The sequence below is a fragment of the Solenopsis invicta genome, chromosome 10 (assembly GCF_016802725.1).
Source record: "Solenopsis invicta isolate M01_SB chromosome 10, UNIL_Sinv_3.0, whole genome shotgun sequence".
In the NCBI taxonomy this organism is placed as follows: domain Eukaryota; kingdom Metazoa; phylum Arthropoda; class Insecta; order Hymenoptera; family Formicidae; genus Solenopsis; species Solenopsis invicta.
This window is the reverse complement of record NC_052673.1, coordinates 7,149,765-7,165,771: the sequence shown is the minus strand read 5'-3', so window position 1 is coordinate 7,165,771 and position 16,007 is coordinate 7,149,765. Positions and strand designations below refer to the sequence as shown.

The 16,007-nt window shown below is 31.4% G+C and overlaps 1 protein-coding gene across 2 annotated transcripts in view; it reads right to left on the bottom strand.

Moving 5' to 3' along the window:
• LOC105204366 overlaps positions 1-16,007 on the bottom strand; it is an 89,645-nt gene that overhangs the window by 21,438 nt on the left and 52,200 nt on the right. For both annotated transcript variants that reach the window (XM_011173416.3, XM_039454178.1), the window contains exon 2: positions 12,940-13,168. In XM_011173416.3, coding sequence (XP_011171718.1) covers positions 12,940-13,168 — 229 coding nt within the window. The remainder of the gene's footprint in view (positions 1-12,939; positions 13,169-16,007) is intronic.

The following is a 16,007-nucleotide window of genomic DNA, read 5'->3' as shown; positions in this document are numbered from 1 at the left end:
CATAAATATGACTGAGTAAGCAGCATTGCTGAAAAATGAAGATTGTGAAGTTATTATTAAGAAACCATTAAACCAAAAATAAAAATTTATAAAAAATTTATTTTTTAAATTAAATAATATTTCGGCAACAAAAAACTTTTAAAGACTTTAAAATAACGCATTGTAAAGTTAAAAAATAACTTTTAAGAAAAAATTATTGCCATTTCTTTTAAAAGTATAATTATGTTACAAGGAGAATATAATAACAAAAAACTTTATTTCTATGCCATTTGAATTCCAATTGAGTATTGAAGCAAGTCAAGGTGATGATTGATAATGGAGACCTCTAACTTTTTTCCCTCCTTAGCCCGTATCTTTTTTTCTCATTTCTTCTTCACACAGCAAGCATTCGAAATTTTCGTATAATTCTCCTAAACCCACTGTGTGTTTAAGGATTAAGTGTTAAACATTTCACGCAGTTTTATATTTATATTAATTATTAGTTAATTTATATTTGTATAAAATTAGAAATAACTTTCTCTTCACAAAAAGCAACGTGATATAATGAAATGGCACTTCTAGACGCGGGCGTAGAAAAAAAATCTAGTCTTATCAGCGTTTTAATATTTGTGCTTTTTCTCCTTGAGATTTACAAATTTCTCACGAAATAAAGGTACGCTGACATAAGACGGCATTAATGGTGGTATAATGACGCGGTGCGTCTCGATTAGAGCATTATTAGTACTCTCGTGACGAGCCTCTCGTGAATTAACACTCGGCTTACTCCGGCGCAGGAAGTGGACAATGACAAGTACAAAAAAAAAAAAAAATAAAAGAAAAGAAAAGAAAAGAACAAGGACATAGATTCTTCTTGTTCCGCGCGATGCCAACGACTCGGAGACGCGACACGCAATATCTCGAGACCAAATTAGACAAACAATTCGCCGGAGGGAGTGTTAAAAATGAAATTAACAATTAATAATTTTAGATATAAAAAATAATGGTTTGTCAAATCTATTGTCGGTTGATTTTAAGCTCTTCGAGGTATTAGATTTGGAACTTGTCACACCGTTGAAATATCGTGCATATCGTCGAAGTCTCTCTTGACTGACAATATTGACTTTCAAAGAGATGGGTGTTTAAAAGCAGATAAAGAAGTGCAAATAAAGCAAAGAAGAAAGAATGAGCGCGATAGAACAGTTCGTGCTGCGATCGTTTGAGAAAATCCGTTTTCTGGAAACGGCGCGCACGAGCAACTTTTGTGCAAGATTATATGGGAATCAGTACAGCAGGCAGAGAGGGACGGCATGTTTTGCCATTGCGTCGCACTATCACGGCCGCTATCTACTCGCTTTTCACACACTATTATGAAAATGACAGTGGTTGCGGAGGAGTCAATAGTGCCTGGTGTGAACTGTGTATTCGAGCAACAAAATCGCCATCATGTTGTGAGGAGGTTATTTAAATAATTGTGAGCTATTAGAGTAACTACATAGACGCGCATCCGAAGGTGGGTATTTGCGTTATAAAGGGTTACGCACCGAGAAATGTTGTTGAACTTTAGTGTTGCATATGGAAACTAACGATTATAACAATCGTGTTTTAATTTTATGTACATATAGGGTGTTTATTAATTACTGATACACTGCTTGCATAGAGATGGAACAAATTAAACTGACAATGGGGTAGAAAAATTCTGTACTATTATGCAATTTTCGTAATAGTTAACGAGTTAATTTATAAAAAATTAATGCAAATTTATAAAGAATTTTTGTTAATAACATTTATATAGAATCTACGCTATTAATGTTAATTTATAAAAAAATTTTTACTATATTAACAAGTTAATTTATAAATTTATAGTTTATAAAGCCAAATTCGCTCAGTCTACTGCCAATATAAGTGTACGAAAAAATACGACTGTCTAGCACAGTTGTTGCTAGAAATCAAACACCCTGTATGTAAACACATGCGTGCGCACATTTGAATGTATGTGTGTGTGTGTGTGTTTGTGTGCGTGCGTGTGTGCGCGCGCCCGCACGCACACACATACATATATATATCCTAACACACAATATATCATATGAATATTCTAGAATATTCTAGGTATCGTACAAACAATATCGTGACATTGTGGGCATATTTCTAAAATATCACAATATTCGTTCAATATCTTGTGTTGTATATATATATATATATATATATATATATATATATATATATATATATATATAGGACAGAGGGGGTTAAGATAACAAAGTGGGTAAGATGATGAATTGTAAATTTTTCAAAGTTAGTAACAAATAATAAACCGATGTTTAATTTATTAGAGATTTTATGTGGTAAGAAATAATTTGTGATAGTTTGATTTCAATCTGTCCATAAGAATAGATAATATAATAAGAAATGTGTTTTGGAAGCACTTATCCGTAACTTTTTAGTGTTTGTTCATAAGGAATAACATAATTATAATAAATATTTTTATTTTCTTTATAAAATCACAATATTGTATAGCTAAAAACGTATACAATAATGTATTTATATTTTTTAATTTTCGTATTGCAATATTTTATATTTCATAAATAAATAAACACGGTGACTGTGGGTAAGATAACAAAATTGAGATGTTCAAAAATAATTTAAATTTTAAAAAATTCTAGTTTATTTAAAAATTTCTCATTTTTACTAATAATAAATAAGGTTTTAGTAAATCTAAAAAAAAAAATAGATTATTGTTACATTATTACAGAAATTAACAAAAATCGACAAACCTTAAGGTCGTTGTCTTACCCCTCTCTCCCCTTCTGCACACATATATTTCTTTCCTTGTGCCTTTACACAAACGCAAAAGCTTTTAACATAATAACATTATAAGTATCTTGATCAATTTTCCGATCCATTGAGCACAGACCAGCGCAATGACACCGGGATGGAATCAACGTGGTCGGCGCGCCTCTCGACCGTCTGTATGCAAGTGCACGCGAGTGAGTTTGCAATGACGGCGCATACCTGTGCGTATAATTGCTCCTTCGAGGCAATAGCTGTCACGCCGATATTATGCAATCTATGGGAACGGACGTGTGTAGGCCCGTTTATCGTTAGTCGCGTGGTCACTTTAGACTTCGCCATATACGAGTATAGGATCTCGTTCTCGCGCAAAGCGACTCCGAGAAAACTACAATCGCAGGATTTCTTCCTATATTATTCGTCAATTTCAGGCCTGTTTTGTAATTCTTAACGATAGTTTCGTTATTGTTATAACGTCGTTGTGCAGCTTTTTTATCATGTATTATATCTGCGCAACGACGTTATAACGATAACGAAACTGTCGTTAAGAGTTATAGAATAAGCCTGTTGGAATGTCATACAATTCCGAGGTTTTGCTAAATACGCAAAGCTACTCTACGCGAGCATTCTTGCACTCTGAATTCGAAGTATTCGTCACTATACTAATGGTGTTGTTTTAAGTCTTTCATTTCCAGTTATGCGTAGTTGCTGCGAATTGCTCAAGAATCGTTAAGGTAAAGAATCCAATGCACATCAGGAAAAATAGTCCGTATACACATAACCACATAATATATATAATATATTGTATATAAAAGATGCTCATATATGTTTCTTTTCTTTTGAATAATCTCTGTTCGTATACACAATTCATATACAGGAAAGATAATAAGAAAAAAATTGAAAAATAATAAAAAGAATAATTTACGTATTGTTCCTTTATAAAATTGAAGTTTAAGAAAATGAGAAAAATTTGCTCATATTGCGCATTAAAACATAATTCACAAATTGATACTTTTGAATTGTATGCAAGAAAGGAAAGAGTCTTCGGAGTTCTTATTACTGGAAGAATTACGTAATTAAGCTTTTAAAATTGAAAAGAGAAATGCAAAAAAAAATTGTCCATTAATTGTAAAAGTCGTAAGTCAAAAAAGTTTATTTACTCCACTTTATATACATAAAGTAGAGTAAACAAACTTTTTTGACTTATCACTTTATATATATAAAGATAATAGAGATATAGATAGATTTCGCTATGAAATAGATTAACACGTCTCTCATTTTGGTATTCTATAATGCAAAGCGGTAGAATGTGCATAAAACGAATTGCAATTCAAACTGCACGCAAATCCCAAAGGTCAGGTCACGCTGAAACAAGTTCAAAACACGAAAGCAAAGGAATAATAAGGAATAATAAATCGGAAACTTTTCCCCGTCATTCATTTGTTGCGGAAACGTTTATATTTTACAATTGCTTTTAGCGCGCTACTTTATTTAGTTCCGTCTATAATTTACATACAATTGGAATTAAGTTCACTTTCTATAAGACTGTCATCGAACCGCGATATCCCACTGACCCGAAATGTAAATTGCGTATTGCATTCGAATTAAATTTGCATAATGGCACACGCACTGCGCAAAGCTAGTTTCACATGAGCAACTACGAATTGTTACGCGGACAAACTATAAAAAAAAAAAGAAAAACGCAATTTCGTAAATATAAACTCGCGAAAACCGCTATTTAACATCTGTAACTACTGCGTCAAAGGTGACGTTAACATTTAATGCACACCTTAGGGTCATTTGTTTTTGCGCATTTTCTTTCTTGGAAATACTAAAAACATTGAAGATAAATAATGGTGTCTATTTTCTTCTTAAAAAAGATTCAGACTATCAGTGGTAGATTCGGTGTGATAACCTCAGTTCACGAATTTCAAAAATTTATCCTGGGACACAAGTAAGGTGTCTCTCGAGTATAACGTATTTTTTCTAGTATTTTTTTCAAAATACTATTGAATAACACTCAAAAAGCAATAATTTTGAGCTGAAATGCGAGGAATAACGCTATTATATTAGCTTTAAATATTATGAATAACATTTAAAAATGTTTCTTATAATTAGTTTTCTATTTTTGTAACGTTATATTTAAAATTATTAATAGTAAAAAAATTTATTAAAATCCAGAGAAGTCATATTAAGATACGATCATAGTGCTGATTTTACAAGAAAAGGTACAAAAATGTCATTCTTCGATTTTGTCGAGCCTTTAATATTGTGCGGATCAAAGGAGCACGTATTTTTTTTACATGTCCGTTTTTATTTTTAGGGGGTGAAATATTCCTTTGGAGAAAATCTTTTTTTTTCTTTTGAAGCGAATATCATCGAAACTATAACAGATAAAAAAAATGTAACTGCATGAAAGCCTTGAATAGTTAGAAGAGTACTTTATAACAGTGATAAAAAAATTTTCTTAAATTTTTCGTAAATATTAAAAAGAAATTTTTTTACCACTGTAAATGCAATATATATTTATTTTATGATACTTATTTATGCATAGTAAAAAACTTTATGTTACTGAATAACTCAACTTTTTAGATAGCCGATGTCGGAACTATTTTATTGGAACTTTGGTCTTGTAGTTTGAAATGTCAACTTCAAAATATGGAAGTATTTTTTGTTAAATCACTTTTGTTTCAGTTTTTATATACATCCCTTTAATCTTATTATAATTAATTATAACATTTGTATACAGTTTTTCTAAAATAACTATACAAATACTTTCTTAAGATGTAAAGTACATGTAAGAGTTACTTTATAATTTTTATACATTAGTGATGAGAAAGTAACAACAGACACAAACGATCTATATGTCATGTCATAAGAAATACGAAACATAAAGGTTAAATGTTAAAAAGAGACTGTTTAAAATATAACATTTCTCGCGGACAGTTACGCCGTTTCTTGCGAGTGGCTTCCAAGCGAATCCGTTGCACTTCATTAATGACCAATTCAATTGTCAACGGAGACGGAATCCGAGGAACCACGCAATTAGAGTGACAAATGAGCCACCGCGTATAGAGAGTCAGCGCGAGAAACGTACGACTCGTCGTTCTCCCGGCGCGGACCTCCCAGAGGAGTGTTCGCTCGTTGCGTCGCCGCGTCGTCGACGACACTCGGAGAATACGAAGGTTGGGGTACATGGAAACTGGAGGAGAGGCCACACCACCTTCGGCTAGTCACTCCTTCGTCTTCACGGAGATTAATGGTGGAAGATGGTACACAATAAGAGAGAAAGAGAAACGAGCCCTTCGTTCTATCCGATCGCCAAAGGTAGGGCCTGTTCAGCTCACACGAGCTTGCGACGATATATTCTCTTTCGATGCCGATGCCGTTTCTCAGCTTAGGCATAGTGACTGTTATGCCATAAAATATAATGCATAAGCGCACATTGTATCGGACGGTTCATAAGCGAATATCCGCGAGCAAACGTCGTCCTTTTAACCGGCAGAATATTATTTATAAGAGAACATTTTTGAAGAAAAGTTGCTATCTCCACCTCCCTTGTAAACGTTACAAGTTTTCACAATGTAGAAATAAAGATAACAATAAACTGTAAATTTTATCTTACTTTTTACTGAGAAAATAGGTTGCTATTATCATAATTAACAATCATTTATAGTCATTTTTGATGCAAATATATATTTACAGTTGTTTAATATCTCTGTGGCATAATGACATCCCCATATGTCACTTTTTTCCATTCAGTTTTTTACAAATTTTTACATTTTTATGAACTTTTTTGGTTTTTTAGGATCATTAGAGTATTCTTTTTGATTCTGTTCATAACTTAGTAATGAAAAACTGATCAATTTCATTTTCAATCCGTCATTTTGAATTTTACTTTTAACTTCGGACTCAATTTTTGAAATCCCGAAAACCTCCCAAGTTTCATTATATTCTAATAAATTTAACAATATTTATCCGTCATATTTGATCCGCTATCTTAAATTTTCAAAATTATTATGTTTGACTTTCGAATTAAAACTCAACGATCTCAAAAACCTCCCGTATCATATTTTATTAAAATTGGGATAGAAAAATGTATGCCCTAAACGATTAACTATATAAATTATAGCTATTAGTTATAATTACTACATAAACAGAATGATTTTATTAAAGTATAAAGTCAAAACAATCGGTTGGATGCAGATCTGCAAATTATTTTGTTAGGCTATCAAAATAATTAAGTTGAACGCTCAAAGTAATCGCTAGAATATTAAAACTTTATAGTAATGCTCATCATGATTGAACAGTTTTCATAATTATTTTGATGGTTCCAAAAAATTATTCTTTTCGCAAAATTGTTCTTTTTGTGTACATAAAACATAAATAATAAACAAATGGTAAAAAATGATTATACTATATAATTACGATTGTGTTTAATATACAATATACAAAAATATTTAATTTGTTATATAAAAATATTATATAAAAATATTTAATTTATTTTTACTATACTTTAATATTTTACTATATTAATATTTGAAATTATTATAATTTATAAGAAACATTTTTTCAAAATTGATGCAACTATACAATCGTAAAGTTATTACTAATATTATAACAATATTAATTATTAAAATAGAGTTTTCAACTATAATTATTTTACCATACAATTGTAGTCCAATAAATATTAAACTACATTATGTATAAATACATTTTTTTCAGTGCAGGTAATGGTGCTGTCTCGTTTTCTCAAGAGAGTTCATATTTATGGATACACAGGATTTGTGATCTTAAAATAAAATATAGATAACTTTTGCGCGAAGCTATGCTTTAAATAATATTTCTCTTGCATATCTCTCTCTCTTTCTCTCTTTCATATTAATATCTACTTATAACTATGTAAGCTGGAGTTGCAGTATACCATTATCCTTGCGAACGCGCAAACCGATTAAGCGGACCAACCTGCCGTCATATTTCATTGCGCACTCGCCGGGAATTCTCGCGAGAAAATTGTCACCGGGGATGCGAAATATAGCGATCTCGCCTTGCAAAATCATTATGGGCTACTACGCTTTAGAGAGGCAATTTACGCGAATTCTGCACACAGCTTCTACGGGCTTGCTTGTCGCTCCAGCAAATTATTGCGCACCGCAATTATTGCTGCGGGCCGGTCGGCTATCTTCGCAGGATGCGTATAAAAGTCGCTGTCGTTTAAATATACGCGTAACGACGCTGCTCCGACATAAAAGTTTGCGACGGGAGGCGCACGATCGATTAAGCGCGACGAAGGCGGAAAAATGCATGGCAATTAAATAGCGATCTCGAGCAATTATATATTATAAGTCTTAGAATGATACGTCTGTTGATTACAGTCACTTATGCGTCATTCTAAATGAATTTATATGGCACTCTCTGCTTGTCTTTGCATAAATCCTTCAAGGAATATTGTGCGACGCGTCATTGATGAACTGCTCAACGATAAATAGAAAAGGATCGGATTTATTATAATTATTGTAACGTGTCACATTATGTTTATATTATTGAAACGTAATAAAACGATTACAAACGATTTATTACGTTTTTATATGGTTCCATTTGTTAAGTTAATTGTACAACTTTGAATGAGATCAAAATAAAGATTTTCTATATTATAAATGCAACGGCGATGACGAGGGGTAACGAGACACTTGAAGATATGATTTCTCAGAATATTCACGGCGCGATAGCTTGTTAACGATTCTACGTGAATCGCGAAGTATATGATTGTGTCTACAGAAGAAGAAGATGATGAAAAAGAAGAAGAAGAAGAAGAGGAAGACGAAGAAGAATAAGAAGAAGAAGAAGGGATGGGCTCTCACGTGTATGCCAATTTATGCATACTTGACTGGACAACACCCACATTGCTTGGTAAGCGTCTAGATGCATCGGAGAGTTATCGATTGGCGCGACGAGAATCTCGGGCTTTGGATTTCCATGAGATGCAACATTGAAGTCTTGCAGATTTAAATTTTTTAAATAGTGGAACAATTCTCAATTTTTTGTCATCTATTTTTTTCATTTTATTTCTCCAAAAATGCAGATTAACAATCGGAAAGTTCTATAAATTAAATAGCTGTTATTTTGTAGTGAGTGTACAGAATAATATGGATAAATACTAAAATCCTATACTGTACCTTTACAAGTCCATAAATGTAAACCTTTTTGCTATCCCTGATAGAAATTTCGTGCATTTTTTGATCAGTTACTGGACAATTGTATTAACTTCTGTCTAATAATTGAGAAGTTACTACTTGGGATTCTCCAATCAAAATATGATTGCTTTGCCTGCAATTACTGTGCATAAAGATGCAGAAAATAAAACTATTTACAAAACAAAAACAAAACAAATCTGGGCAGATAACAAATCTACGCAAATGGTACATCATGAAAACTAGATCCTTCAGCCATTGGATAAAACTTTATCAAGTTCCTATACTTGCAACTAATGAAAACATAGTAATACTAAATAATAGTAGGTTGGATGTTTATGAAAACTGCACATATTTCTTCCACAGATAAAGAACAGCGGAAATAGATTTCCTGCAGAATAGCAATTAATTGACTTTGTTCTCTTCACTTAATTATTTACTATTTTCCGATTGTTACTTTGTGTACGTATACAAAGATTTTGTTTAATCAAAGTATTTCTGAATTAATAAGGAGGCACATAGTAATATTTTGCAAAGAATTTCACAAAGATTTGCAGCAATTTTCTTTAGATCAAATTCAATATTTAACTTTGTGATAATAAAAGAAAATTTCACCCGAAAGAGTATAATGCTGAAGATAAGTCAATTTGAAGCAAGAAGAATGCATATTTTACTACTTCCTTTTCGTTTTACACTTTCGTCCCCTTTCTGGAATTAGTCAGGCTCGCGCGATACGCTTGCGACGAGTGTCTGCGTCTGGTACTGTCTGGAGAGTCAGCTATTTTCGTTCCAGACGAGTCGTAGACGTCGCGGCATCCCCAGAGACACATCGGCAGGCTAATTTAACCCTAACCCCTTTACACCCTTTCCCGTGACGACAATATCCCTCTGTCGTCTTCGTCGGTGAAGTTTTGCCTTTTGGCAAGAAAAACCTATTCCCTCTCTACACGCAAACGTTCTGTCGACATTCCCCCGTCTAGACTTGTAGCGATTTATATAGAAAGCAGTAAAAGTCGCGCATTTTTATCACGACTCTAAATATTTCATCGAATTTGGGGTTAATCTTAATAAAAATTAAATATTAGTGTACCATTTACTGTTTCTAGTGTTACATTTTTTGTTCTTAAGTTATCATGCAGCTGTCCGAGTATTTGATATCTGTTTAGATAGTAAATGTAGATTTTAATAATTTATTTTTGTTTATCTGTTTTACCATTTACATATTATGAATCTTTTTTTTCTAATGGACTGGTCGGGAAAATAGGCTGATTTTATCTTGAAGATACAAATACACATATTAATTACTCCCGATAAATTTTATAGTATTGCGCTTTTGTTACAATTACACCTAATTTATAAGAAATTTTAGTAATTGTCGAGAATTAACTCTAAAATTAAGCGGTTTAAAATATTTTCTGTTATAAATAAAAATTAATTAAATGCAAATCAGTTTTATTTCAATTTTCGGTAAATTATATTAAAATAAATAAAAATTTCAAATATATTAATAATCTATATTATTTCCTAACACATCAATGTTATAATTAACTTACCCTCAAGTTATTTGATACCTAACAAACGTATAAGAAAAAATATTAATTTCTTATATCAATTATTAGTTTTCACTTATTAATATATTAAATAGCTTAGTGCATCTAGCAATTGACTAGAAATCTTGTGGAAAATGATTTGTTTTTCTCTTAGTTAATAAATCTTTTAATTTTGTCTGTAAAAATTCAAAACCGAAAGGTTGGTTAACTAGTCCCAGTTTTTCCTATGGCAGCTACATAATACGAAAGTTTCACATGTATAATCTCAGCATCAAATATTTCTTGGCATGTAACGCGCCAGAACTGCACTTCAAGTGTTAACAAGAATGCGAGAAGATTTTATATAAGAGATTTAACATAATTAGACACGCGCGTAGCAACGAGTACCGTGTTCTTTCAACACTGTTTCACACTGCGCCCCGTTAACTGCATTTACATGTGCGACAAGCGCCGTAGATATGACGGTATTCTAGTTGTAAATGCATCGTTCTGAATACACCGTTATTCTTAATTGTGCGTCGAGTAGGATCTCGACTTACCTCGATGCCGTCGTTCTCCGAATGCAGTGCACGTTCCGGCTAGAGAACTCCGTTTCTCTCTCGTTGTCAGTAACTCAGAACTTTGATATTTACGCAGTGCTTTCGAACTTTTATGCGTCTGTAAACTTTCGCAACAACCGTCCGCGGTTCTTAAGTCTTTAACGCTTTAACGTGGAGATTTTAACGCTTGAGTTTGATAAAGATGAGAAAGTACATCGCCTCGAACCATTTGCGATAATTCAGTTATACCGAGCGTGCGATAAGGCGCAGAATCGAAGCCATAAATAAAAACGGCGGTAAGGTAATACTGATAAAAAAGAAATAAATTACTGAAGTAGATAGTAATGGAGGTAAAAAAGCAAACTATAGATATATATACATTGGTTAAATAACATAAGTTGACAAATAATATATTCTTTTAATTATTTTGAATCAGATAAGGTGTAGTTTTTGGATGCTAAAAACAATGTTGCAAATTAAGGTTCATCACCACGTTAAGTTTCCGAAATAATTGAAATTTAATTTGCAAAAAAATTATTTTTTCTGTAATATTTAAGATTTTTGTTTTATAAAAAAAATTAATATTACTTTAAAACTTTAAGTTACAAATGTATTATTTATCCCATATAAAATGCATTAAAAATAATTTTGATATTTTACTTTTTAGTAATGTTAAAGGATTTAAATACAGAGTTTAATTAAAATAGATTCGGTTTTTTATTATCTAGGTTTTTATTATCTAGTTAACTTAACTGGCAAAATTTAACCTGCTGTTTTACCCATGAGCTTCATCCATGATGATGCCATAGGTCGTTTGAATAAAACATCGGGTTAAGTTTAACTACAAATTAACCATATAATAAAATACCGGGTCAAAAAGAGCAAATTTTCTGTTTATGACAGTGAAGCCTTGTATCAAATATAAACGTATCCTAACCAGGAAGTATATAACACATTTAAATAACGAGAACGTTATACCGTTCGAAAGATTCTTCGTGCTCAATAATTTTCTACGTGAATTTACAAACATTTACAAGATATCCCAAACTGCGCGCTGTATATATTAAATTTGTGATTTGTGGCTGTAGCTATATATTATACATACTTATATAGTGTAATTAATTCATCTTGATAGATTCCGCTAAATGTACGGAATCACGATAAATGACATTTTGTATGTACGTGTATCGATAGTCTCAAACTACAATTAGTATATATGGTTTCACTGCAGACAAAAAATTTGATATCTAAATACAGAACAAAACTCTATATTCTAATTCTTCATAGTATAAAGTAAGATACATCAAAATTAAAAAAATGCATTTTATAGGAAATGAACAATACATACAATGATAAAAATTTCAAGATAACGGTAACTCTTTTGACAAAAAATTTCAAGTATCGCAAGCTTCTTTGCAAATTAGATGTCAATTATTTTGGAAACCTAATAATGAAATTTGGCTTGCATCATCGTTTCCAGTATCCAAATAACTATATATAAAGAAAAAACATCTCGTTTGATTCAAAATAATTTTTGGCTATAAACTAGTGAAATTGATTAGAGATCATTTATCGTGAATTTCACGAGTTTATCATTATATGTTTATATAATTAACACTCGCATTAAAATTTTATGAACATTTACGCTCTTAAAATCTGATAGATCAATTATTTCTTTCACGTTAAGCAAAAAACGATTGAATTTCGCATGAAGAAAAGTTCAATTTAAATACGCTCTTGTGTTATATCTTGATTCTCACGGTTAAACGGTAGTTCCTGTAACGTAAGAGTCATTTGTGGGCACGATATCTAATCGCTCCTGTATTATCTGTTAAGCAGAATCGACACTTTCTTCGAAGCAGGAAATGTCCGTGATACGTCGAGTTAACTTACCTGCTCATTAGCAGCACATTATCGCCGAACCTCTTGTGGCAGTAGCCCCATACCGGTATCGCGTTGAAGGTGATGTTAATGGTGGAATATTGAATGGGTTCGTTCGCCATGCCTCCGCTCACCTGCGTTACGAATTCGCCCTGGAATTCCGCAGGAAAGTAACAGCCCACCATGAACTGAGGATCGTAATCTCGAAGGGTCGTCACTTCGTCCGTAATTACGGAGTTGTCTGAAAGAAAGAAAATAAGTTTGTTAGAACTGGTTTGCGTAAACCAAAGATTCTGTAAAAAAGAGAAGTCTTTTCAAAAGGTCTTTTGAAGACGTTTCAATTTATTAATTATTATATTCTAATTTATGTTTGTTATTATTAAAAACGAATTTTTAGAAAGTCTTAATTCTATCATTCTATAAGTGTGTGTAAATTAATAGGTCAACAAACGAGCAAAAACACGATGTAGCATAAAGATATTTATTTATAATTAGATATTAGAATGCGACGAAACGTTTCGATCTTAATTGGTCCTCATCAGCCGTCTAATACTCTACTAAATATATGTAGTAATTATTATTTTTTAATTATTTGTAAATCGTTGAATTCATGAATTAAGTGTTTTATTATTTTATTATTCTAATCTCTTCTAATAATCTAGCTTACCATAAATTATAATTTTAAATCTGTTCTTTTGAAATACTTTTTTTAAAATAATTGTGAAAAAGATATTACAATATAATGCCTTAAGTTGTAGATTAATTACCTAAAACGCCTATGTATATTTATTGGAGTAAATTATTGGAGAATGAATGAACAATCAACCGAGTGAAATGTAACGAATTCTCGTGAATGATAAAGGGGCGTGGGAAAGACCTCAATACCGGCGGCACAATGGATTTCTCAATTAGTTATACCGTGGATGACCTTCAGAACGGAAATACAAGTTCATAACGAGTTTCGTACGAACGCTTGAGTAAATAAAAAAATTAATCGTCCGTGGCAACAGCTGCACGCGGTCCAATCAACGCGTTGCAACTGCTTCAAGTCGTTCTAGCGGCAAATTGTTAGACTGTGTCACACGCATTTCAACATCGACAGACGAAAGATAAAAGAAAATTTAAATATCGCATATAAAATCGTGTTTTCAATTATCGCTATATAGATGTTCTTAACTGTATTCAATAAATATAGTCCCAAAGTATCACGACTACAGTCATAAAATACTCAAAATGAAAATAGAAAATGAAAAAATCCTATAAAATACCGTTTTCATAAAAACAATCTAAAATTTTTTCTTTTCTTCCTCTAATCTTTCCCACTCTCTACTTCGAGTTTTTCTCGTATTTTCCCTCAAATAAAAAAATTTTGTTATACCCTATTTTATTATTTCAAAAACTTTCATCCAAATTTTTTGTTTTGATCAAGAATTTTGAAAATCTTATAGTTAAATTAATAATTACTTATTTTACTTTTTTATAATTAGTTTTAATGTCATCGTCTTCCGACTAAACAAGTCCTGTTTTAACTCAGAAATAAAAAACACAATGTTCAATTAAATTGGTTAAAAATGTATTTTTAATAATAATAAGAACAGAAGATGTTAATATAAGAAATATTGTTTAAAAATAGAAATCAATTTATTTTATTTTATTACAAAAATAAAACGTAAAAGTAATCATATTCTTAGCATAATATAGTCTGTACATAATCACAGTAAAATTAAAAAAAATAACAGTCTTTGATGAAAGTGATTACAAAAATTGAATCTTAAATATAAAAATTTAATTACATGTAGTATAACATATACCAATATTGAAAATTTATAGTAGAATAACGTAAACTATTAGTACCCTCACCTCTATAACATATGTTAAGATCAAGGTCATCAGCAAGAAATTCTCTAATGTAAAGAAATACCGTATAATTTTTATTACTTTTCAGTTTTAACGAGTTTTTTAAAATTTCCCTCACTTTTTTCCTTTTGCCTTCTTTTTTTAAGGTTCAAAAACTCTTCAAAATAAGAAACTTACCTATAAAGTGAAAACATAATTGTTAAAAGACATAAAAATTAAATTATTAAATTATAATTGTGGATAGCTATAGACGCCACATTTAATTTGATTCTCTATTTGGTATTGAAAGAACGATGTATGCAGAAATAATGATGCGTTTTGACGATACAGAGAGTTGTGGCACGCATAATTATAATAAATTCGTACTCTGCACCCGCATGTCGTGCATTCAACAATCCGTGAAAGGTCATTAACGTTACCACCAAGTGATCCCAAGAGACAGGTGCGACGATGACAGGTGGGACAACAACAAACTCGAAGAGCAATACTATCGTTTTCTCCTTTCTACGTGAAAAAGATGTATAAATTACATTTAGTACGGCTGATGTGCCAAAAGATACAAGATTATATTTCAATACGTAATTTCACTTTTTCTCAAAGACTCTAAGAGGATTAGAAATATGTATTTAATTACTTTACATTTAATGTTTGAGCGATAAGAGTTCTCCATTTCTTCCAAATGAGCATTTAAAATATTTTGAGACGCATAGACGCATTTTGTTATTTGAGAGAAAGAAATAGAGAAATTTTGAAATTTCTCGAATATGCCCTTTATAAACGTAAGATCTTCACAACGAAATAAACACGATTTTCTATCTCTTTTTATTCTTCCTTTTCCGCACTTATCCAAATTAGACTTCGTTTTGATGCATATCCTTTTAAGCGTTCTTTTCTTAAATATCAGATATCTACAAAACTGTCATGAGAAACATCATAAGTCGGTGAGAGTGATTGGATTATCCCTACATTATATTCTGCAAAAATGTACTCAATAATGAATCACTTTAGTACACAGGAATTCAAGATTACGAACTACTTTTGTTATGAAGTGTGTATTTTTCAATAATAAAGTTCAATACTAAGTATCTTTCTTAAGATGAATCTGTTATTTTATAATATTCTTAGACGAGTCTGTCATTATATTTACAGAATGTCATAATTAAAGATATGTACGAAAATACTGATTTCATTGAGAACAAACATAAAATTTTCAAACTTATTCT